Source organism: Watersipora subatra, chromosome 7 (genome assembly GCF_963576615.1).
Source record: "Watersipora subatra chromosome 7, tzWatSuba1.1, whole genome shotgun sequence".
NCBI lineage: Eukaryota > Metazoa > Bryozoa > Gymnolaemata > Cheilostomatida > Watersiporidae > Watersipora > Watersipora subatra.
The window spans coordinates 35,120,464-35,146,907 of NC_088714.1; the positions used below are offsets into that span (position 1 = coordinate 35,120,464).

Genomic DNA, 26,444 nt, shown 5'->3' on the forward strand with positions numbered 1-26,444 from the left:
GGCCTAGCTGCTCACTCCCTTCCTCCTAAGCAAATCATCGTGCCAAAAAGATTTTATGAGGGCAATTTGTTCGCAATGTCTCAATAGTCAATACGACAAGAAAAGGCGCAACTGTGAAGTTATCTTATCATACAAAGTTACACCAAACCCGGATGTTCTAAATTAACATGGCCGACATTTAAGGTTACTAGCGGTCACCTTTTAAAAGCCGTGAAGTTCGCAAAAAGGTATCGCATTATTGGCGCTCGAACGAATTGTTCACGGTGTGCGACATTATATCACAGAAACATAAAACACATACATCGGATTGTAAATCGTTAATACATCAATTTAGAGTACAAACTAAAACAACGGGAAGAGACGCTGGTGAAGTAACTAGTAAAATTGTGAGTACTCTTTGCTTTTTCTATTATAACCGATTTTCTTTATCGAATTTGGTTGACGGGTTATTCAGTCGTGTATACTTGTGGAGCATTTTTTGTAAACATTTGAGATTAAACAGCTATACGCGTCTGAAGTTATTAATGCTTTATTTTGCTAATTGTTTTTAAACAACGTCATCCGTTTTATTAGTCTAGTAAGTCTATTCTCTGAACATCAATTGCAATGTTTCACTTTTGCCTTTGGATAATCAAAAATGTTTTGCACAGAAAATTTGTTTTTTATCTATATATATAAATAAATCTATCAAACAAATAACAGCTGGTAATTGCTTTAATACGTAAGTTCTCAAATTTCCTTTCTAGTGGGACACTGTTATTGTGCAACATCAACATTTTTGTTAACCGTAACGTTTAAGACAAGTCTTATCGGATTTTTTGTTCTAAAACAAGAGTTATACAGAATATTGTGTAGTTAGCCGTTATACACGTATGTTTCATCAGGGACATTATATCAGTATCATGAGATTTTTTTGTTTTTATTTGTTAACAATTTTTATTGTTTTTTTTTCAGCCTCATTGGGGTGGTATGTTATAACTAACGTCAACCATGGGCTCCTTAAAAAGGGTTAGGTTGATTGGGTTCAAGTCAAACAAATTTTTAGTTTGTCTTTCATAGTAATTATTATTTTGGTCTTCTACCTAACATATTTAATAACAAGGTTACAATGAAAATGTTAGTAATTTGTAACACTACTACGTGAAATTTGTTGAAGGTAATATCAAAATTTGCTTCATTTTTTGGATCTTAAGATTTGCTTTCAAAGTAGGCCCTATTTGATATTAAGTATTCAAAATGAGTGACAATACATTGTTGACGAGTTTGATTTTGCAGGAAGACTCCTGCTTTATTGTTTTTATTTTGCTGGAGCATATATCGCAGCACAAAAGAGATTTATTCGTGGTTTTCAGCTCTTTGGGTTTTTGTCTGCTGTGCAAGGTCATTCTAGTTACAGTAAAACCTCTATTGGAATGCCATAGACTCTTTTTTTTAACATTTCCCTCCCTCATAGCGGCGGTCGAATAGAGGTGGCATTCAAACAGAGGCTGGCGTTGTATTTTTTAAATAGCTCGTCAGAATTTAGGAAGATAAATTTAACCCTTTCACTGGCGAAGTGATTGTGCCTATACTTTGCACTTTCCTTCAGGGCGAAGTGACATTAACCCTTTTGGATACAAATAATCTGCTAACTTGTCAAGGATCCCTAATTAAGTGTGCAGTGGGAAGCCGAGAAATATCTCAACCAGTTGATATTTATTGCTTACAATTAACCTGCGACGATATTACAGCCTGTTTTAATGTGCCTTGCTTTGGATTTGTTAGTGCTTTTAATTTTTTATTTCATTCTAAATATGAAGGTATATTTTCATTTTATAACTACACTAGCGAAATGTCGACGTTGCACGGGTATTAAAAATCAGCTTATGAACAGTGAGAGGTACTGTAGTTGTCTACCACTTGCCATTAGCCTGGCACATTGCCAATGGCTAATTTGAGTATGCTATCTAGTAAGAGTCGTGAGAGCAAGCATAAAGATGTTGTACCATCACAGGGAGCGGAACATATTATAATGCACGTAGCGACATATATCGCCCAATGACTCCATCATTCCCGTGTACCTTGATTGGTAAGGTATTTGCCTGGGAGAATGGGAGGTCCCGAAATCAAATCTTCTGTGCTATGAATTCTTCATTTTAATAGCTATAGGCGGACAAACCGAAGTACACAGAAAATTTGAGGTTATATATAGATTTAATGATGTTCCATACAAGCTCATTGCACTCTATTGATATGTTGGCAAGTTTGCAGCCAAACCCGGCTTTCTATCTGTGATAGAAGAGGAGTTATGAGCGTCTATCCATTGTAAGCCGTGTTAAAATAACAGTATGGATGCTATCAAATAATATGCTATAAATCTGCAAATTTATAAATTATAGACCTATAATAATAATCTATCAATTGCTACAAATATATATATTCAAGAACAAGTGACATAAACGAATGATACTTATAATACATGTAGCAACAAAAATCAACATTTTTGAAACAAAAATATTTGTTAGTATGCTTGGCCAGTTGCGTTTTGTTATTGCTTTTGATGAAACGAACATTTTTTTCTGGCTGCCCAATACCTTCCACGGTGACTTTTGCCCTCAACTCTTCTCTGCACTGTTGATTAAACTAGTCGATATTAGCGTCTGAACACATTTGAGCAGAGCAAAACTTATGCATTGCACAAATGATAAGCTTTTAGCAGCAGTGCTAAGCGTAACATTTAGCCTAAAACTAGTCATTCATATACCATCGTAAATGTAAACCATTTTTCAAATACGTCGAAGTATCAAGATCATGTTAAACATTAACTACTATTAGCCTGATACAGTTAGTAATTATTTCTATGGTGTTGCTTTCAAAGTTATAACAGAAAAAGAACAGCTTTGGAGTTGAAAAACAGATTTCGATACGAACAGAAACAACGAAAGAATTAATTGTTATTGATGTAACCAAGTCTTTATTAGTACAATTTTGAAAACACTTTTCTCCTGATCACTTGCTATTATGCGTTCATAAAGATCAAAGAATGTCAAAAGGTGGCATTCACTCAACTCATTTGCAATCGACTAACTTTTATGCGATTCACCTTAAATACCAGTTATTTCTCGGAAAAATGCTATAATTTAACTTACTCCTACAATAAACTGAATTGAGATAAGTTACCCATTCAATATTCAAAATAACCAGCAAAGTCTCCTTTTTCAAATGGTATAAAATTCAGATAGGGATTTCATATTACTTACAGGTTGTCATGTGTCTCAAAGAAGGTAGTGTTAGAAAATTTCTGGTTTTCAAAAACCTTTGCTTGCTGAAACAAAGTTAGAATTTCACCATAAAAACTGTAAAAATCTAAGTAATTAAGCTAAAACTATTGTTTGGCTACATACAATACACAGTTATAAATAATATTTTAACAAATAACAGTTAGTCATGAACATAAAAATCATAAAACCCTAATTTCGAACCAAAACATAGCTAATCTACATGCCAGTATATCTCAAATAAACTGTCATAAATATGTTTCAAATAATAAAAACATGTTCAATAATTTTGTTTTTGGACTTTTCATAGACTTCCTTTTCTGACTTCATAGACAGCTCTAGGAATCAATGGGTTCTTATGGAAAGTGAATAATAACTTTAGTCTGACTACGGCTGACTACATAAAAAGTGTTTTTTTATTCAAGCATAACGATGATGAATGCCAAAATTAAAAGTTGATAAAATTTTTTAAATATTATAAGTAATGTTTTTATTTGATTTATGCAGTCTTTCACTGTCTTACCACTTCTAAATCTACATACTTACTTCTGGAGTTGAAAAAAAATTGATCATTATTGATAAAATTTAAAGTTGTCAAGATGATTTCCGGTTTAGGTAGACGCCGATATCAGTTTAGTATTTTGGCTACAACCTTCGCCAGAGATATCATTGAGGCATTTGTAAGCTTTTCTGATTGGCCAGGAATTTTTCTTCATAACCATTCAAAAAATTGCTTCTATACTTTAGAAATAACTGTAAATGGAATGGGTAAGTTTCCAAGGCGAGATAACTCACGTTAGTAGCCTCGCTACGATCAAAATCCGCAAGTTTACTCGCGATGGTTGCGAATGAGTTAAAAAGTGGCGTTCTATGTATTTTTCAATCTTTATATAGTGGCTTCCAAATAATAGTGGCATTCAATTAGAGGTTTGACGGTAATAATTGCCAAATGTTATTAGCGAGAATTGAGATCTCATTCTTCACAAACAGTTTTACTTTGGCTGAACATATATGTACATTATATTACAATCATGCAAAGTTGTAAGCGTGAATCTATCGCCTTATCAGTCTTCTTCTATTCCTAAAGTGTGAACTCCAGTTGATACTGAATAGTCATCACTATGCAAATGCTTCCACGAATCACCATGTCGCATTGTTGTCATACTACTATTTTATGATCATGAGTAGCTAGTACATATCTTTCATTCGCTCTCGTCACTGTATATTACCTACGGATTGACTGTAGTGTTTGGTGCAAATTATAGCCTGGTAAGACTGGTATTAAATTCCTTGCTCAGTCAACTATAACAAGAATGAAGAGATTGGAGATACAAGAGCTGATACATATGCCTATCCGATCTACCAGATTATGACTGAGAGCTAAGCCTAACTAGATCATACACGTTGCAAAGTTGATTACGTTTTTTATTAGTGGAAATACATATCAAATATTTATTTGTTAGTAATTGAGAAAAAGAGAAATTTGTAAATTAAATGACGCAGAGCTAGAAGATGAAGTATTACACTGCATTTAGACTGTACTCGGTTAAGATAATTTTCATCTCTATAAATGTAGGTGCTTATTATTGTTGCCCTTACTACAACAAGAAGAATGTTCACTTGTGGCAAGTTGGACTTGTAATCTAAATTGCTTTTTTAAATGAAAGTAATTTCTGAATTAATTAGATACATCTGAATAATAAGAAGTCGCTACTTATTAATATGGTCCGTTAAGATACTATTATCATGATCATTAGTGAATTGGTAGAATGTATTCGAAATTTAAGAAAATGAAAAAATCGGCTGATAGCGAGCGATCCAGATACATAACCTCTGTATCGATGCTGATATGGATTGGTATCAGATAAGAGTTTGGATTTACCTATACAAGATTGGTGCATTTCTAGTAAGGTGTTGTTGCTAGAATGTCTTGTTAAAGCCTGGTTTCCATTTGACAGCGCAAGGCGCGCAACAAGGCGCACGACGTCGTGCGTAGGCCAGCTGTGATATGGAAACGTCAATGCACGACGATCGCGACGTGCGTACACTGATCGCAAGGATCCAACAGAATGGATCCTTGCGACGGGTGCACGCGATGATGTATCCCACAATGCATCGCTAGACCTTTTCAACCTATCCCACAATTCAAACGGAGTGCTCTGTTCCGAAGAAATCGGTCTCCCGTATGAAAGAGTAAGCCTGGTTTTCATATGACAGCGCAATTTCGCGACGGAGGGCTGTTTTTCCAAAGAAATATGTCTCTCCTACGAAAAAGTAAGGAAATTATCCACCCTGTCCAATGCAGGCATGGCGCCTACGCGTGATATGGAAACACTGCATCGCGGCCCAAGAAATGCATTGCGCACGATCACTGGGCCGCGCACGATTATTGCGCTGCCATATGGAAACCAGGCTTTAGACCAGATTGTTCGGTCTGCCCTACTGGTAGAGAGCATCTCCTAGTACCTACAGGAGATAGCTGAATGTGGGAGGGATTGGTGCGCAGTTGTAGAGGACATGCTTGGTTGGATAACAGAAACTCGCATAGAATGGGTTATTATTGTGAAGCCAGTTTGCAATTGCATGCGTGAAGGAACCTATGCCGAGAATAAACGTGAAACACGAGGTGGTAAATTTATCATTGTGTAAATCAGCATTAGTGAACTGGTGGTTAGCGTTGGCTATTTGATATATTGCCCCAGCGTAACAGTGACTGCTGTCACAGTGTAGTGATCGTCTCTGGCTCCAAGCAAGCACTTGAGGTTAGCTCTTCACTGCCTGCCGCTAGCATAGCTGAGCAATCATGCTGGCTCTCGTAGGTATACTGGGTATCATATTTTGAGCGAGATAAGGCTTTAGTTACACCCATGAAATAAATTTTTTAGCGCATAATCACGGTACTATGATTTTAGGCATGAAGTAAGAACCTCATGATTCGGGGAGGATGACGTCTAGAAAAGGAAGTACGAAAAACAAAAAAAAGATAGAAATATCAAAACCATCCAACTTCGAGCACAGGGTTCACACAGGTTATGACGCTGGACAAGGAGAATTTGTTGACCTACCCAAGCAGTGGGCTGGGGTTATTTCACCAAAATCGAGGCCACAGCCTTTTGTCGACCCAAATGCCATCACCCAGGTAAGCCTGTCCTTTCAGATTTAAGCTGTAAGCTATTGCTAAGGCTTGCATTAACATCTTGCAGATTTATCAGTGAGTAACAACACTAACCTGCTACAACCTGCTACAGCCTGCTACAACCTGCTACTATTTTAATAACGCTTTCATTGCTATTTTCTATGTCAATTCAAGGATGGACGCAGTCTTATTGTTTTGTTATTTATGTGAAATATCGTACGTAAGTGAGGTTGCTTCCTCATTCATTTCTTATCTTACAAGTTGACAAAATCTTAATGAGGATGAATATAAGAAGAGCACCGTTGCCTTTGATCACGCTGACTTTCGTTACTCTATACTTACCTTTTAACTCCTACCTGCAGTCTTGTATGAGTGTAATGCTTCATGGAATGCTTATCGACAGCGTAGCAGCACCTAGTTCAGTTACATTGGGCTCCTAGTATATAATGAGTGGGTAGTTACTATCACGAGCGCCTATACCCTATTCACATTTAGCAATTCACTCACAAAGCCTTCAGACAACTGCCAGTGCAAAAAAGTGCAGAATGGTGGTTTTTAGGATGTATTTGTTATAAGTCAGGCATTTATGGCTCATTTTGGATTGCGTTAAATACATGTAAAACTGTAAGCTACTGTTGTATTAGAGTGAGTGCTTAATGGCTATAACGCCTGCTGCTTTTAAACGTCTCCATCTCTCCATCTCTAAACAGCTTCCACTTATAAAATATGATGCTAATGGAATCTCTATTACTATTGCTACATGGATAGCTCTCAAGTGCCATGGAATGGTGTGCACTACAAAGTACGCCATGTGAAAATAAATTTATTTTGGAGATCTCTGGGAACATATTACCAGTTGGATCGTCTGCCTCATATGAGAGAAGAAAAGGGAGTTAATGGCTGCTCTTTAGATTATAAGGAAGTTATTAATATACAGCTGATTGTCTCCTCTTTTTAATGTGCAATTTTTTCAGCCACATCTCTGTATGTTTGAAGTTTTTGGCTGTTGTATACTTCTAACCTTCGCGAAAACTCATCAATAACAGCTATTGCGTTAGCCATTTTTTTGATATAGTATTATAGTAAAGAATTAAGCATTCTACATTACACAAATACCGGGAAACTGTATTCTTTTGATAATACTCACCTAAATTTCACTGCGAAATTTGATCAAAAGCTTATTTTTTGATCAGAGATTCATTTGTAAAGAGCTTCATGTGTGACAGCAAAAGTATCAATTATTCATTTTAGCTAACTGTTAACAGTCAGCTAACCAGCATTGTTAACAGTCAGCTAACCAGCACTGTTAACAATCAGCTAACCAGCATTGTTAACAGTCAGCTAATCAGCAAATGATAACAAATTTAATTGATTTGAGAGGGTTAACAGTTGCTGAGTGTGTAATAATTATCAAGGCTGCCAGACATTTTATTTATATATAAAATTAAGTCTAAAGCGTGCCAATTTTCAGCACTCTGCGTTTCCGATGTGAATAGTTTCATTACTAGTTGTATGGAAGCCCTAGTCATTCATGGGGTGGCCAACATCTGTTGTTTGGGTCCATCAGCGGCTCTTGTAAAACGGTGCGTGAAGAACCGATTTACATTGGTCAACGCTTCTTTCTGGATCTATTTGCAGCAGAATGTGCTGAGGGGCATGAACTCACCAACAGGAAGTGGAGGAGGTGAACCATATGGGTACCCACCACCTCAGCGCAACGGTTACGGAGATGAACACTTGAGGACTATGCCTAGCCGTTCGGATTCGATGCGAGATGAGGAGGGGCCACCATGGCAGCACCCTGAGCTCGGATACCAACATAGCCCGAGTACCCCATCCTGGCATGACCCAAACAGGTTCATTTCTCTTACAATTTAGCTTATTCCATCTGTGTGATTATCAGATGTATGATTGTAATGCATTTCGCACGTGTCTGTGCTGGTTATAGACAAAATGGAGGGAGCATTCGGCACAATGGCAATGGACAGGGCGCATGGATGGACGGAAGAGATGGCTGGGATGGCCAGCCTAGGCAGGAAGGACGCAGGTGTGTACGCCTCTTCATAGCCACTTGATTTTTGAGCAATATTTTTGCTTTCAGGGAGTATATTTGTTCTAAACTCTAGCATGTGTTTTTGATATCAAATAGCATGTACCAGCTCTGCCTGGTTGAGCGGATGGTTTGCTTTTGGATAGCGTACAAGTACATGTGAGAGACGTGTGCAGACGGCTGTTGTGCAGAACTGAAGCAGAAGATGGGTGTTGAGAGTGAGCTGCATGTAATTAATCCTAGCTATAATTATCATGCCTAAATAAATGGCTAATAAACTACCTTACCGCCATCTTTGCTTTTCTTTTTTCACATCCAGTGCATAATGACTAGCATTTAGAGGCCTGGCTGCCTCCGCTTACGGTAACATATTATGATTCCTTTGACACTCGCAGTCAAAACTAGCTCGATAATTACTAAAATACTACTATTGTAATGATGACTGTATCCTTCATCTCCTGATTGTTTCTCATTACATTGGCTGTACAGCTAGAATTAAGGCCGAGTTTTGGCTGTACACCTAGAACTAAGGCCGACTATCTATCCCACAGCTACACATGAAACATCTAGCCATTGCTTGGATTAGATGTCTGAAATACGCACAACTATGTAGCTTAATAGATCATGGCCTTGCCACCTAGATCGTGCAAACTGTTTATTATTAGCAGACAAATACCGATGTTGTTATATCATCACTTCTAAAGTCTGCGAGTCTCAAATGAAAATAGCATCAATTGAAAACTGATAAAAATGTAAAAGGAATTCTACTTAATAGCGCTGGGTAACATTACTGGCCCGCAGGTTACTCCTTTGCCAAAGACATCCATCGTGTTATATAGCCTATGGTTAATGTATTTGTTTTATTTGAAACGGTGGTCTAAATTGGCTTGCCTCATCTTGACAAAGAGGAAAATGCTGCTGGAGCGAGGCAACTTGGCTTAAACCATGTTATGAATGCCATTTACACGTGTGGCTTATAACTTATTGTGTACCACGAGCCGCATGCAGGGACTGGGTGCAGCGTTTGAATTTGGTCAAGAACCGTATGGCTAGGGTTTAGTAGGTTTGGTGATAAACATTTTTGATTGATGAGTAGTTAATTAGCCTATCTTTTCTGTACTTAAATGAACGGAAACAATCTGCTGCCTATGTTGACCTGATCGGAATGTGTTTATAGCCCACTCTGAGCTCAGTTTCACTTTGCAAAATCATTAAATTTTTATTGTGATCGCTTCATCGAAATGACCAGCCGTGTCCGATGCACTACAGCTATGGAGGCTCCACAAATCGTAGATCTATGTACTACTCACGATTCTTAGTCTGGTAATAGTACTATCGCCGATGGTTATTGTATTTCTAACAGCATTAGTAATGATGATAGTAGTAGTAGATGGTCTGAAAAGTGTCCATGCTCATTCTGCAACACATTTGTAGACTTGCTTTATGGCATCAGCCAATATAAAATTCTATGCTGATTCATTGACTATCAAAATCTTTACCATAGCCCTTGTGGTTGAAAATCATCGAAATTATATATTGAAAATCAAATATTTAATTGTCTCGGTAAAAAATGAATTGAGTGACGAAAGTATTAAAAAGCAACAATCTAGTCAGCGACAGCTTTTCTAACTCTTTAATCTGATAGACTAGTAGCGGGCTTGCTGTGGTACAGCCCTATGACTGCGGCATACATCTGTTGGCTGTGTATGCACAGCTTGTCTCATTCTCAATAAATCATACCTGTCACTTGCACTTGCTTTGGTATTCAGTGGGCTCACTACATGCTCACTGCATGATTTCTATGTTATCAAGTAGACACTTAGACACCTTCAACCCATTGGCCTTTTAACTGTTTAGTATACAGAGTACTAGGGAGTTGTACAGAGTACTAGGAGTTATACAGAGTATTAGGGAGTTATACAGAGTATTAGGGAGTTGTACAGAGTACTTAGGAGTTATGCAGAGTACTCGGAGCTATACAGGGTATTTGGGTGTTTTACAGAGTACTAGGGTTTTATACACATTATTGAAAGTTTGTACATCTAGTAAGCTGTTTCGCAACACATTTCTCAGATTTGCTTTTGGTGAAAGGGTTGAAACCCATAGAATGGCAGCACTGGATCTAAAACTGGTTGTCTAGGAAGCTGCCTCCATGGAGCTACAATGACTTTGGTTTCAATTGGTACAAGAGTCAGGTGAAAGTCATTGACCTTGTGGTGTTGAGGACTGACTTGACAGCATGGCATGCGTGTTGCAGGGGTTCAGGGCTTTGGGCTGGCAGCCCTCCACAACAACAGTCTTCTGGATGGAACCCAAACGATCCCATGCGCAGTCAAACACTAGATGGCCGAGGCAGTGGGGGGCGTGTGCCTCCACCCGTCAGACCCAAGCCTCAGATGAGACCAAACTCCAGCTATCAAGTCAACGAGGATATGTCTCATCGCGGTGCGTCACTATTTGTTGTTTTTCTTGTAATTGCTGTTGTATATGTAAGGTGGTAGGTAGGCGAGCCGGCACTGCGCTTAAGGCTCTGCTGAACTCATGAACACATCTGCTTTCATTAATCCGCTTTCATTAATTTGAAGCATCCATGTACACCCGTACACTTACTATTGTTGTTACTCATCGCTTGTTACTGCAGTTTATTTTGTTTAGAATGCTCTAACAAGCTGGTCATATCTTTCAGGGATGTCACTTGACCATATTCGCTATGTTTGTTATTGCTGCTATAACTGCTGGCTTGTGGGGAGAAATAACTACACTTTTCTCAGCTATTGACTGATGAGTGCTATATTATACATTCCCTGGCCCACAGCCAGCTATTCAGCTCTCTGTTTATATAAGTTAATACGGGCTAAGGCTGTAGCCAGCTTCAGCTACTAGCTACCAGCTACTAGCTACCATATCATTTACTAATGCTTCTTTCATTGCTCCTTTATTGCCCATTGTAATGTGAGATCTTCATAAAAAATCATTCTGCTCACTAGACGTGACATAGTTTTAACTGGCCGATGTATTGTCTCACTTAAAGTTGAGCTATTCTTCATGCCCGTCGCTCTTTAGTTGCCAAGACTCACTCGCGACTGTAATTTCCTGTAGTGAATGGGAGTGTTGTGCAAGAGATAATACTGAGCATACGGTTCCTCGTGAATGCAAATCAGCCAGATGTGGTGGAGCTAAACGCTGTGCGTCGGTTGTGCTTTGCCTTGATGAATATCCGGATGATTTTCTTTGTTTGGTGTCGAGTGTTTTTGTATCTTGTTGAGGTTGGCTGGTGTCGAGTCGATATCTAAATTTTTATCTACCAACATTAGTATTGCGCCACGTAAAGATTTGTATGTGGTAGTAACGCATGCATTCTACCATCAGTAAAGAAACCAAATTAGACCAAGTACAACCGGGTTGTAATCCAAAAAGGTTTAGGCCTCTTTTGTGTATAGAGATTCTCAAATGAAAACATTGACTTATCTTCATATAAGCCTTCCGTGATTTTAATAAACATTTATAGTCTTGCATTGATAGTCAGCTCACAATTCTAAGCAACGTACACGTGTACATCTTGCTCGTTTATAATGTACTTACTCTGTGTATGTAGTGAGCTGGGGTGTAGTTTCACTGGATGAGAATCAACTCGTAGTGCGTAAAACTGTAAAAAGATTCACCAGTTGATACAGCCAACAATCCAGATTTCGACGAGAAATTTACTGTTTTTTTGTTCTATATATTGCTATGCATTTGTTGAGCTGTTCTTTTATTGGCTGATGATTAATGCATTGTTGAAGTGAATTGCATCTGAAATTAAACCTTGCTCTTCAGCGGGCTACAGAACTTTACTCTATAACTTGTTATTATCCTAAGAGTTCCTGCTATTGTGCACTCACTTTTGGCTCTAGCTGATAAGCAAAAACAGCTTTTGCGCATGGCCAGCTCATATATGTCCTTTTAGGGTGCTGCCCCCTGGATGCTAGGTGTTTGGTGCACTTGGTGATGGGGACCTTTACATTTGCTTGACATTTGATGTCAATAACATTAACAACTGTAGCAACCATGTTGGTAGTCATACTTTTTATATCGCTTGCATTTCATTGGCTAATTTGCCTGATGGTAGGGGCGCAGTTATCTTGAAGTAATGATTTCCTAACAAAAACATGCATTTCCATGTATACGCCTTACATGTTTTCAGCTTTTATTATTGTAGTATCATCGTACAATGACAGGCCAGATATGCCACCTATAGGCTACCAGAGCCTGCCAAGAGGAGGTCCTGCCCGTAGTCCGAGCATGTCACACAACATGGGCTATGGTGGCAATTCTCAGATCCCGCTCCCTGGACTGGCCAGTGGTCTGCCTCAGCACGCTAGGCACGGTATGCACCTTTTGTTACCAGTTTCCTATTAATGTGTCTTCGCTGTGTTTGTGTTCCTTGTGTAGTTGCTATGTTCGCTCCATGTATTTGCGCTAGCTCTTGGTTGTTATAATGGTACTCCTGTTGTACTAACTGTTGTACTAAACTTTAGCACCCAGCAATCTTGAAAATATGTTGATCAAATTTACCACAAGCCTGATAAAATTGTACAGAAACTTCTTCATTTTATAACAGTACCAAAAGTCTAGGGCTATTCCAACAGCGCCGTGGTACCTCTCTCAAAGCCTGGCTACATGCACCAACAAAATTCGTAATTTGCTTAGCCAATGCATTGGCGATATTTCGTTTCAAAATAAAGATGTTGCTTTATGTCAGTAGAGCTAGAACCAATGCGTAGAAACCATTGGCTGAAAACCATCGGCTGAAAACCATCGGCTGAAAACCATCGGCTGAAAACCATCGGCTGAAAATCATCGGCTGAAAACCATCGGCTGATTTTACTCATTTCTATTTTATTTATTTCTACAAAAGCTAATTTTATGGACGATTTACTTGTGAACGATGATGACAACAGACAGATATTTAAGAGCTATATGATGACAGACAGATATGTAAGAGCTATATGATGACAGACAGATATGTAAGAGCTATATGATGACAGACAGATATGTAAGAGCTATATGATGACAGACAGATATGTAAGAGCTATATGATGACAGATAGACAGATATGTAAGAGCTATATGATGACAGATAGACAGATATGTAAGAGCTATATGATGACAACAGACAGATATGTAAGAGCTATATGACAGATATGTAAGAGCTATATGATGACAGATAGACAGATATGTAAAAGCTATATGAAAGCTACTCGTATAAATTGGAACTGCTTGTGAAACATCTTAAATAACTCTTGGTAATCAAATACCTCTTCTGCTATAGTTTGGTTTGTTACGAAACCTACACATTGTTGTACTATATACATAGATGTATATATGTATATATTTATATATATTGCAGTTAACAATTATTCAAGTCTATCAATTACTTTATACACTAGAAGACTGTCGCCCTGACTTGCTGTAACATGCTGCTAAATGACAAATATAACAATTGAATAATTTATTAACCATTGTCAAGCCGTATTTCCTGTCTGTCAGTGTGTCAGTGTATTGTGATGGTTTTGATCAGATTCACCGCGCGACATGACGGATGGAAGCATGCATAGTCCGCACATGTCCCCTTACACTGACCAGCGGTCTCCTAATGGTTACAACCCCTCCACTCTCACTCGACAGCCACAAAACATCAATGGTAGCAGTCCGCTGCCGCCACAGCCGCAGCAGTTTGATAAGGTGAGTCTGCTCGGCATGGCTAAGTTTGTTGAGCATAATGGACTTGTCATTTTCCCTGTTTCCTTCATTCTTTCGCCTTTCTCTTGGGCTATCAAACCTGAACGACATGGCTTAGGGATGGAATCAACTCTGCATATGGACACACCTCACTATGGATGGAGTACATGTGTTGCTCAGTGGGCATTGCTTTACAGGTAGACAAGTTGCTCATTTATTACACTTGTCCCGCTTATCGCTGCTCCTTGCTGCCTGCTCCTTGCCAGGCCTCTTCTTTTATCACTGCATGCAATGTCTTTTCCCTGCTCTCCCATAACTGGCTTGGCTAGCTTTGCTCATGCATGGTGTCCATTATATAGGCTGGTAAGGACCTAGCCTCGGCTAATGATAACGGGAATGGGTTGCCCGGCTTTTCCACCCCACCTCAGTCCAACTCTCAGCTACACAATCAAATCACTCCGGCATCTAATAGTTCCAAACCGCTGGAACATCAAAGACTCACTCATGATCAGGTAATATATTTCAATGCTTTGCACGTTGGCTGTTCTTATACAGATGCTGCAATGGGATGACCTTTACACTGAACTTTTGATATAAATTCCAAGTGTCTTGCATGTCTAGCTTGGTTTATATGCAGGCTGCATGAACGTATATATGTATGTAGGTAAGATCTTTTGTTATGGGAACCTTGCATAAAATTTAGTGAATTTTTCAAAGTCTTCCAAACTTTCTTAAATTTTATTATGTCATAATATAACATCTTAGTTATTAAAACTTGGAAAAAAATTTAAAATTGGACTATTGGTCCATGATATATTGACGATTTTGTGACATCTCATCTGCATGCAAATACATGTGACATAGGGCCAAGTCATAGGACACTGCTGAACGATGCTCAGCACGACATGCCACCGTGTGTTTACTGACTTGCAGGAATGTAGTACGCTGCTTCGGTGATTTGTATACTTGTCGCCCCTCATCTCTCTTAGCTTCTCTCTTCTCAGTCATATTGTAATAATAATTACAGCACCTCTGCCTATTGCTTTCGGCTTTTTTCCTGCTCTATGCGTAGCGGATTGAATGGTAACTTTGATCTTTTAATTTAGTTGGCATTTTCCTTGAAAGCCCATTTGGAATGGTATATGCTAGCTGCACAATCAGCATAATATTATACAAGGTAGCCTACATCGCTATTATAGTACTTTATTCCTAAACCAGTCTAAGTAAAAACATTGTTGTTTAGTGGGTGTATAGAAATTAATAACATATTCCTTATTAAATTAAAAGAGATTTAATTCAAATAAAATTGCATCCGTAAACAGATGCTACAGTCAATAAATCTGTTTGTATTTATTGACTGTAGCATCCATAAACAGATGCTACAGTCAATAAATCTGTTTGTATTTATTGACTGTAGCATCCATAAACAGATGCTACAGTCAATAAATCTGTTTGTATTTATTGACTGTAGCATCCATAAACAGATGCTACAGTCAATAAATCTGTTTGTATTTATTGACTGTAGCATCCATAAACAGATGCTACAGTCAATAAATCTGTTTGTATTTATTGAATGATATTTAAAGTTCATTTTCTTATCAATTCTACTAACTGAAAATTAGCAACTCTTCTGATTCAAATGTTGATTACTAACATTTGAAACAGATAATAAACTAATAATAAATATTTTATAGAATATGAACAATAAATATTTACTATCAGCAGTTGGTATCTAATCTGAGCATAGGTAATATTTTAATATGATGATGTACTATTTAAATTAATTATATAGCTATTATTAATATTATTATATCATGTTGATGAATAATATAATTATTATTTAGATGATAATTGTAAATGGTAAATTAAAATTGAATAACCAATGAATATAACATAATACATATATGAAAAATGAATATGGAATACTTGTTAAATATTATACTTGAAAAATATCATTCAATTTCAAGTTAAAATACAAAAATTATAGTTCAGAAACAGCGTAATATATTTATATCCATATTGCTAAAATGCAATTAGTTTTGTTAATGTTTGCTTTGTTATATCATTATTTATTGAATCACTTAGGAAATGTAGTTGTACGCTAAAGAGAAATGGCTATGACGATCGTCAATGCTCACTCATACCCTGCTCACCCATACTCACTCATCAGCATGACTATATTTAGTAAAATGGCAAGTCCAGTGTATGTTATTGAAACCAATAAGGAGCAATTTGCAAAATCTCTTCTGCATTTTTCTGTAAATTCTATTTTGCCAAATAAGCATATGACTCTTTTCTCATTGTTGAAGATGGAGACCTGGATAATTTCAAATTAGCGCTGCTGGCGTGATAATCATAGTTGAATAGGAGTGTAGGGTTCACCATGTAAATTCCTTTTGCAATGCTGGTGTTTCAAGGTCATTTGTGTTTCAAGGTCATTTGTTATTGTAAAAAATGGCTAGATGTGTCAAATTTCCCATTTTACTGAAAATTTGTTTGGATAGAATAGTGAGGTAATTATAATAATTTTCACAAGTGAGCCTATGACTATCGTGGCAAATTTCAATAGTGAGCGTGACACTGTATTGCATATGTTAATAATGATAAAACTGGCACTTGGAGATTAAAATGCTTGCGAATTATATTTAAACTTCAACAAAAATTGTTTCACTTTGCTTTAAGAACATTATGGAGTTTATATTTCATGTTTATACAGGTAAAATGTAACAATGGTAAAAAAGTTTCCCACGCGTTGACATCGTCACCTTACCAGTGACCAATAAAACATTTATTTTATTTTCGTTTCATGTTAATATTTATAATATTGCTCATTTTATGATAGAATTTTGAAGAGATTATGGAGATTATGAAAATGAAGAACTTTTTTGTAAAATTACATGTTAAAGTATATTTTTACTCAGATTTCAATAGGAGGTACTGAAAGATGGCGATTCTCGTAATAAAAAATCTCATTCATGGACGTGTATATACAATGTATATGTATATATTTATATGTACACGTATGTATTTACAATGTATATATTTATATGTACACGTATGTATATACAATGTGTATGTATATATTTATATGTACACATATGTATATACAATGTATATGTATATATTTATATGTACACATATGTATATACAATGTGTATGTATATATTTATATGTACACATATGTATATACAACGTATATATTTATATGTACACATATGTATATACAATCTGTATGTATATATTTATATGTACACGTATGTATATACAATGTATATATTTACATGTACACATATGTATATACAACGTATATATTTATATGTACACGTATGTATATACAATGTATATATTTATAAGTACACGTATGTATATACAATGTATATATTTATATGTACACGTATGTATATACAACGTATATATTTATATGTACACGTATGTATATACAATGTATATATTTATATGTACACATATGTATATATATATATATATATTTGAACCCTTTTATAGTTTTTTTTAAAAATTTATTTGACTTGCACAAAACATTTTCCTCATTATATGAAGTTTGAAAGTTAGAATGGTAACTGTTGTATATGTTAAATAAAACTAAATTTTCTTTGCAAAGACTTTTATTACTCTGGCAACGCCGAACATTCAACTAGTAGGTATATGTGTGCATATACAGGCATTTATATACAGGCAAACTCGGATAACTCAAACTTCATGGGACCGAGCGAAAGTGTTCGAGTTATCAGAGCATTCAAGTTATTAGAGCACTGCACAAGTCCATGTATTGATTAGTAGATACATGTACATATACAAACTATATATAAATCAAAAGCATAGATGGCTTGTTGCAAATTACATGCTTCTAATGTAAAGTTTAAAAAAATTTTATCAGAAAGTATAGCGATTTTTCTATCACTTTGATTTGTTTGCTGTTTTAGGTGATGTGACTGCCAGGGCGTTTTCAGATTAAAATTGGCAAAGCTTGATCGCGGTTGAAATGCTCAGAAGAAAAGACATCTTTTTCTTTTGAGCGTTTTAACCAAGATCAATTTTGCTGATTTTACTTCAAGTTTATCCAAAGGTTACTTCGCTTTTCCTTGCTTCCGAAAGGCCATCGCTAAGCGGATGTTTGGTAAAAGTTGGTTTTTTGCCAACCTTTAGAAAAGTCGTTAACGAAAATATTTTGCCGATGGTGGTAATAAGGGCGCCTAAGAACTACTAAAAGTTGATGTTTATCTCAATGGCTGGGAATAAGGTGATATTCTAAAGCGATAAAAACCGTCTCAGTAGCCGTTGGGCAAAAAAACTGTTCAAGTTAACCAAGTTGAGGACGAGTTATCTAAAGCATTTCATCATTGCGTGGGAACGGACCAGGCAAATCCGTTCGACTTAACCATGTGTTTGAGCTATCCGAGTTTGACTGTATATATACAGGTGTACATATATATATATATATATATATGTATGTGTACGGAAATAATATATGTATACCATAAGTCCTCATGCTCAAGCCGCCCGGCTTGTGCTCAAAACCAGATGACTCACAAAAGAAAAAATAATCCTCCAACAAGCCGCGTATGCCCACAGACCGCGGCTAATGACCGAGTTTTTGTTGTCCTTGACCCCTTCAGGAGCAAGAGTGTTGAGAAGGGTTTTGCTATACCCCACCGTCCTCTTGAATAAGAAAACAGGCTACATCAGTACATGTGAAAAGAATTTTCTTTTACTTCCAAGTTCGAATTAAAATTCCTAAACCCTTGCATCAAGAACTTACTTGCCATGTCTCAGCTAGATTTTTATTGCGCTGTTAGAGGGCTTCACGTTTATGGAAAGATGCCAGTCAAGAATGAAACGGTTTTAATAACCTATGACTGGTGAGTTGAACATTAGCGATAAATTCTTCTTTAGTCTAAAGTATTCCATAAACATGACCTTGAAAATAAACGAGTAGCTCGCCAAAATCTTGTACATAAAAGTGTATCATGACTGCGATTCTATGGTTATAGCGCGGAACTGAGCAGAGAACGCATTTATTGAGAAGCCGCCCTAAGCCTCATGTAAGTTTTAAAAACTTGGCTTTAGCCACGGCCTATGACCTTGAACCAGAAGCCGCGCCCAACGACAAGCCGCGCGGCTTGAGCATAAGGACTTACAGTATATACTGTATATGGATGTGTATATGTTTGTATATATGTATAGCTGTCTGTTGTTCAGTTGTTCATCATCCCTGTGTACCTGCAAATCAAGTCATTTGTTTATGGGATTGTCATCAGCACACCTGCTAGTTGTCGTACGTAGCTGAGGCTCTCTCTCCACCTGAATGTTGAGGTCGTAGTTGGAGTGATGAATGCTCTTGTGTGTTGTCAATCTTTTACTCATCCCCTTGTTTATTCACCCTTTGTTATTAATCTCTCATTGATGATTCACTCCTATCTATTCTCCTAAACTCCCAACCGCACTGAGCTAAGCAATCGTCACACACCAATCATCACACACCGCTGCTGTTCATCCTCTATAATTAGGACGATCATTTCCCATAATTGCCTCCTGTTCAGGCTAGTAACTGCTGGGTTTAGCTTAACTGCTGGTTTTATCTCTATTCCTCCTTCACTGATGATAGGTGGTTATGCTATCACCTCTGTGTTGTCATTTCAAGTGTATTCAGGAGATTCTCATAGCTTACTATGAGATATGTAGTTATTCAGTTCTCAGATGCTTTCATTGCTTGCTACAACTTGCACTAAATCATTATCGGTATGAAATATGCTAACTCGTCCTTTAAGAGTTTTTCCTTTTTGCATTTTTCAATCATAGAGTTCTGTGTGCTCCAGCTATTCTATCTTGCAAATCGCTTTCATTTGAAACTATTGGCATCCTTTTTAGTAGCGCACAATCTAATGAGATATCAGCTGATGAGTTACCTGTAATTGTGTTAGATGCCAAAATGTCAAAAGAATTATTTGTTTTGTCTTATGTAGGAATGACATTTTTATGACAAATTCACTATTTTCATGTTTTTCAACCACAAAATATCTCTCCATGTTGGCTGAAAGCTGATTTTTGAACAGCTCCTTGAACATTCTAAAAACTACCCGAATGTATCTCTAATGCTCGTGTCCCATACTGGTTCCTCCATGTTTGCTCTGCAATAGCTTTAGAGTGAATGAAGCAAAACATGTTTTACCGCTCTCTTTGTATAGTTCCGGCAAGCCCTGCAGAATGTTGTGGACCCGCGGAACCCAGGGAACATGTACGGTCCTTTTCAGAAGATAGGAGAAGGTTCGACAGGCGTTGTTTCTATCGCTCAGGAGCTCGCAACTGGCCGACAAGTTGCTATTAAACAGATGGACTTGAGAAAGCAACAGCGACGAGAGCTTCTTTTCAATGAGGTGTGTGACATCTCCTCTCCTTTGCTCTCCTCTGCTTACTCTATTCTCAGTGTCTGTAACCTCTGTAATTTATGCAAGCAGTTTCACTTAGGAAATTGTATCGTCTGTTGGAGGTGCAGTATTGAACTTCCTTTATATTGAACACAAATTAATACTAACGGAAGTATTTGACTTCCAAGGCGAATGTTATCAGAATGTTGATTTGTGGCACTTTAGGTTGTCATCATGAGAGATTACCATCATCCAAACATCGTAGAGATGTATGGCAGTTATCTCATCGCTGATGAATTGTGGGTTGTCATGGAGTTCATGGAAGGTGGTGCTCTCACAGACTTGATCACTCAGCATCAGAAGTATGTAATACTGTCATAGATTTGTTTTAGAAGAGCTCATTGTTATGACACTTTACTAGATCTGATTGATTTGGTTGCTCGCTTTGCATTAAGGTACGACAACACATGCCGACATTTTCGCAAGTTTTGTCCGAAATATACGAAAAACGCAAAAATATTTGGTCGGAGCTCATAGAATTGTCAAAGCTGTGCGTGCACCCGCAATCGTTGACGAAACTCTTTCAATTGGCTTAACAAATTATTAGCGAGCGGGATTTTAGCAGCATTTGCGATTGGTATAGTTCGAGATGCATATAACGACACACAATAAATACTGACGCAATTCAACATAGTAAATACAATGCCCACTGATTAGAAAGGGATGCCATCTCAAGAGCAATCTAATCAGTTGCATCGTATTTACTATGTTGAATTGTGTTGGTATTTTTTTTGCATGTTGCTATATGTGTCTCAAACTATACTAATCACGCAAGCCGCTAAAATTGCTCTTGCTAATAATTTGTTCGGCCAATTAAACGAGTTTCGTCAACGATTTCGGTGTGCATGCACAGCTTTGACAATTCTGTGAATTTCGGCCAAATGTTTTCCGTCTATTTCATGATTTCTACTGAAACTTCCACCAATTTCAGCACGTGGCCGTGCTTAAATGTACCTTATGTTGTGTTTACTATATCTATGTAATAATATAACATTTTAGACTGTTTTATATATACATGTTGTTACCATTGAAACGCTGAACAAGTTGTTGAACAAGTTGAAACTTGCATGTTGCAAGTTTCTGAATGCTCATGTACAATATTGTCTTTAATGGCAGAGCCCCTAAGGCATCTTTAGTAGAGAGCTTCTTACATTATTGTACTTCTGGAAGGAGGCCGATGAACCGATGTTAGTTAACGATATTGATTATGCTATTTGCTGTAAGAAGAGATAGTCGTATTAGAGGTGATAGCCAGTAGAGATAAAACTTCCAATTGCGCTAATGGTAGCCTTGGAGGAATGTAAAGAATGCTCAATTTCCTGTCTAGGATAACTGAGGATCAGATAGCTTGTGTGGTGAAATCTGTGCTTGAAGCCCTGGCCTACCTTCACCACAATGGAGTCATACATCGAGATATAAAATCTGACTCCATCCTTCTCTCACATGATGGTCAGGTGTGTAGGCATACTTTTCTTCTATATCAAAGTTTTTCAACTCATGCACACGCCTGGCATTGTTTACCCATGGATGCGCCTGGCATTGTCTACTCATGCATGCGCCTGGTATTCCCACATTAGATTCAGTACTTCTATATCTTCCTAGGTACAAAATGTGAATAACTAGCAGCGTATCGAAAACCTAGTTTAGTATTACCTGCACCTATAGACTAGTTTTTAATTAAAAATCTGTGACGTCCGTTGACTTGTTAGAATTAAACATTGCATCTTGCAACCTGTTGACAGTAAGCGACTTCCTTGTTTGCTTCTCTTGTATTTATGAGTAAGCTCTATTAGACCAGCAGCCCAATTATACTTCTCATTCTGTATTTCTGTTGTGTGGACCTTGTGTGCTTGTTGCAGTGTGGGAATTTGTGTCTGATTCTGTCATCCTTATTCCACAGGTGAAGCTCAGTGACTTTGGTTTTTGCGCTCAAGTGACAAGAGAATTCCCTAAGCGGAAGTCTTTAGTTGGCACTCCATACTGGATGAGCCCAGAAGTCATATCACGGCTGCCTTATGGACCTGAAGTATGTACCGTTTGTGTGCAGTTCCTTTCTTCACCACCTATTGAAGCATTTCATGTAGCTGAGCGGAACATACCGCATACATTGACAGATAAAATCCATCATTAGATGTTAGCATTGACCTACATGAATTCTCTTTCCTCGTGCCAATTGAGTGCAACCAGTTCAATTAATAGTCTAGCAATAAAGGCTCGTGCTGTACTTGTCTCATATATGTTCTTTTCTTTATGAAGTTGTCTTGCTATGGTATTGCTACATCAACTATATAATCTCATAAGTGTGGGGTGATAGGAAATCATGACTGACTTTACTTCGCAGGTTGATATCTGGTCTCTCGGTATTATGATAATTGAGATGGTAGATGGAGAACCTCCCTTCTTCAATGAGCCTCCACTCCAAGCCATGAGACACATTCGTGACATGGCGCCACCTCGACTAAAGAATGCTCACTCAGTAAGTGTGATATACTGTCATCCACCCATTCACTGGAGAGCTTAGTCTTTTAATCAATTTTTTTTCATATGGGTGCTTTCTGACAGTGAGTTTGATTTTCTCTCCAGGTGTCACATAAGCTGCTTGGCTTCCTCGACCAAATGCTGGTTCGTGACCCATCAAAGAGATTCACCGCCTATGAACTTCTCCAGCACCCGTTTCTCAAGCAGCCCATAAACCCTCAGTGTCTCACCCCACTAATGAGATCCTTCAGATGAAATTCAGGCTATATATCTATCATAACAGGTTTGCCTCCATTGCTATATCAATGGCAACAGTTTCATCTCATTTTGCACCTTGCAATCGGATGCTGAGCTGACATTGCATGGTTTGGTTGTCGTGAGTTGTGATTGTTTATTGTTACTTGGACTGTGATTAGCTTATTCAGTCACTCCGGTCAAGAAAAAAAGTACTCTGCCTTATTATTATAGTTGGAGTGCCCCCATTTGTAACAATGGGAACGATTACAAATCTATATATATATTTCTCAAAGTATGTCGTATGTCTGTCATTCCGGTTATAGCTATTAAAATCTTGATATTAAAATTCCGTGACCTGATGGATTTGAACTCCCAACGAATGCGACAACAAGTTTTTATCCATACACTCGACCACTGAGCTAAAATGGCAAATTGATTAAATATGTTTTTATATACCACATTCCCCATGCACATGCTAATTATTTTAGCATTGCAAGCGCGCGTTATGATGCCTCTGTTAAGAACTGTTTTGGGACCCTAACTTTATGCAACACGATGCTTCATTTTTTGTTAGGGCTAATTTATTCCGCCCCTCGATATCGACATTGATTTATGTCGAACTTTAAATTTGGCGATTTGTGTACTGATTATATACAGTGGAATCTCGGTTCTTGACCAACTCGGTTTTCGACCAACGATTTTGAGATTTGTTCGTCTCATATCTCGAACATAAGTTTGGTTCTCGACCAAACCGGAGCATGCGCATTGAAATTGGAACAGCTCCGGAAACAGCATGGAAACATTCGTTAACAAACGGAGATGTAAGTTACATTTCATAAATTCTTTACAAAAGGGAGGAACCATCTGGGACAACGTCTCCTCTACCGAAGAGATTTGCTAGGGAGATAACACCTCCAGTCGTGTTACCCTAAATTGTTTTGGGGGAGGACTCTCCTTCAAAGATGTGAAGTAAATGTGCCATCGCTGTTTATACTTTCTTTTTCCTACGATTTTTGATGTAGCTGATCTGTTGCATTTTTTGCTGTTTCATTATCAATTTCTGCAATTTTTGGTATTGTATCTTAACCTTTAATGTTTTTCATGTTTTCAGAACAAAACATGCGAAATGTTTACTTTTGTTTTCTTTTTCCATCATCATAAATAGAAAACCTTTTATTAAAATTAAACATGATCTATATCTACTCATTTTTATTTATAGTATGCAGTATACGGTAGTTTATGGTGTAAAATGTAAAATACTTTACCGAAATTGTTTTCTCGCCGTGGAACGGATTAAAATTTACATAGATTTATTCTAATGGGAAAAATTGTTTCGGATTTCGAACAACCTTCTGGATCGGATTATGTTCGAGAACCGAGGTTCCACTGTCGCTGAAAGTTAAATTTTAAATTTACCGTTGTTTGAAAACCTTTACAGTTAGTTTTTTTATTTTTAATTTAGTTGTCCTGCACAAAAACTTTTCCTTATAATATAGAGTTTGAAAGTTACAGTTGTTTGACAACGTTTGAAAACCTTTTGCAGTTGTTTTTATTTTCTCTCGCAATTTATTTCAACTGCACCAAACACTTCTCTCATGATTTGTAGTTTGAACGTTAGAATGGCAAATGTTGTTATACGTTAAATACAAATCAATTTTCTGTCCAAAGACTTTTTTATTACCCAGGCAACGCCGGATAAGCACAGCTAGTCTCTATATATTTACTCTTAAGGTGTGCTGACGCCAGGATGATTAGTTGGAGTTGCGATACCACCGAGATAGTGGGAATGGCTTCTAGTCTGTTTATGATTTGAAAAACGTTTTTGCATAGACTACACCAAAAAACTCAGACTGCAAGTTGTCACAATTTTTAGCCAATGAAGTACAACATTGATATCCATTCCATTTTGACCACATTCAGCATAAACACCAAAGAGAGTCACTCCCATTGCTACATGCCATGTACATGTAATAATTATAGTAATTTCTAATTAGCATTGATTTTAAGTAATCCTGGTATAAACGCACCAAATGCTAATGTTATTTTATACTGAGCCTTTCAGGAACAGGATATTTCGCCATTTTGTTTGCGGCGCTTTTGCGAGATATGATTGGTAGAAATCGGACAAACATTGTTCGATTCTGGCCAATGCAGAATTTCACTGATCTTGTGGCCGGCAATCGGGACAAAGCCGTTTTTACAACCATTTTGTCTTTTACGCTTTACTAACCTCGTTGACGTGGAAGCAACTCCAATGAATCATGCACCTTTATATAACCTCACCTTGTATTGTCTTCTTTTCGTAGAGTCTGTTGATCAAAACAGGAAGCATATGGTCACTGAAAGCGTTGAATGAACTGACACCTTTTAACAAGCGATTGGACGCTTTTATGCCAGTTGTTCTCACACTGCCTTATCTATTCAACCAGCTGGTGCTCCTTCAATTCTTTTACACGGACTATGAAGACACTAAATCTCAATGTGGCCATTCATGTTGCTTATATGTGTCTTCTGTGGTCAGTCATGCTAGAGCAAGAGCGATTCTTCTAGAAGCTGCTAGTTGATATGAGATGTAGCAATACCATAACCACTCCTACTCTAGACTCTTTCTCCCCATTCAATTACTTGGATATCTATGTTGCAGCCAACACACGCATCACCAGCGTCACATCACCCAACAATAGCTCTCATATTTATGCACACTGAGCAATGATTAATTTTTTTTTGTACAGAACGGAATTATTTGTTACCCTTTCACAGTTTGCCTTACAGCAATCTTAACATATCGTTAAACAGACATTCGCACAATTCTACCCTCGGGCCTATTATGCATACATCTTTTGCTAACTTATATAGACCAACTACCATCATATTCTACGGATTCATCATGATTACATATGTATTTTTTATAATTATATACTGTAATGTTTAAGTCTATTTCACATTTTGTAAGTTCACTTTTTTTCTTTTGTAATGATTAGCTTCTGCATACATCCTACTGAGTTGTTATTTTTAGTAACACCTATAATAATACATAAAATATAAGTAAAAGTATAATTGAACCAATGTTAATGAACCAATTGGATTTCAGTCTTATGCAGATAATTCTTCGTGAATCTCTCA

The 26,444-nt window shown here is 37.3% G+C and overlaps 1 protein-coding gene across 1 annotated transcript; it reads left to right on the forward strand.

Annotated features, from left to right (window-relative positions):
* Positions 1–227: 227 nt before the first annotated feature.
* LOC137401088 (serine/threonine-protein kinase PAK 4-like) lies at positions 228–26,387 on the forward strand. Its single transcript, XM_068087441.1, has 15 exons — positions 228–386; positions 6,170–6,396; positions 8,032–8,249; positions 8,342–8,440; positions 10,701–10,888; positions 12,642–12,809; positions 14,003–14,166; positions 14,523–14,675; positions 20,367–20,555; positions 20,772–20,908; positions 21,934–22,060; positions 22,507–22,632; positions 22,948–23,082; positions 23,190–23,367; positions 25,628–26,387. The coding sequence occupies exons 2-14, from the start codon at positions 6,202–6,204 to the stop codon at positions 23,337–23,339; spliced, it is 2,049 nt and encodes a 682-aa protein (XP_067943542.1). The 5' UTR covers positions 228–386; positions 6,170–6,201; the 3' UTR covers positions 23,340–23,367; positions 25,628–26,387.
* The last annotated feature ends 57 nt before the right edge of the window (positions 26,388–26,444 follow it).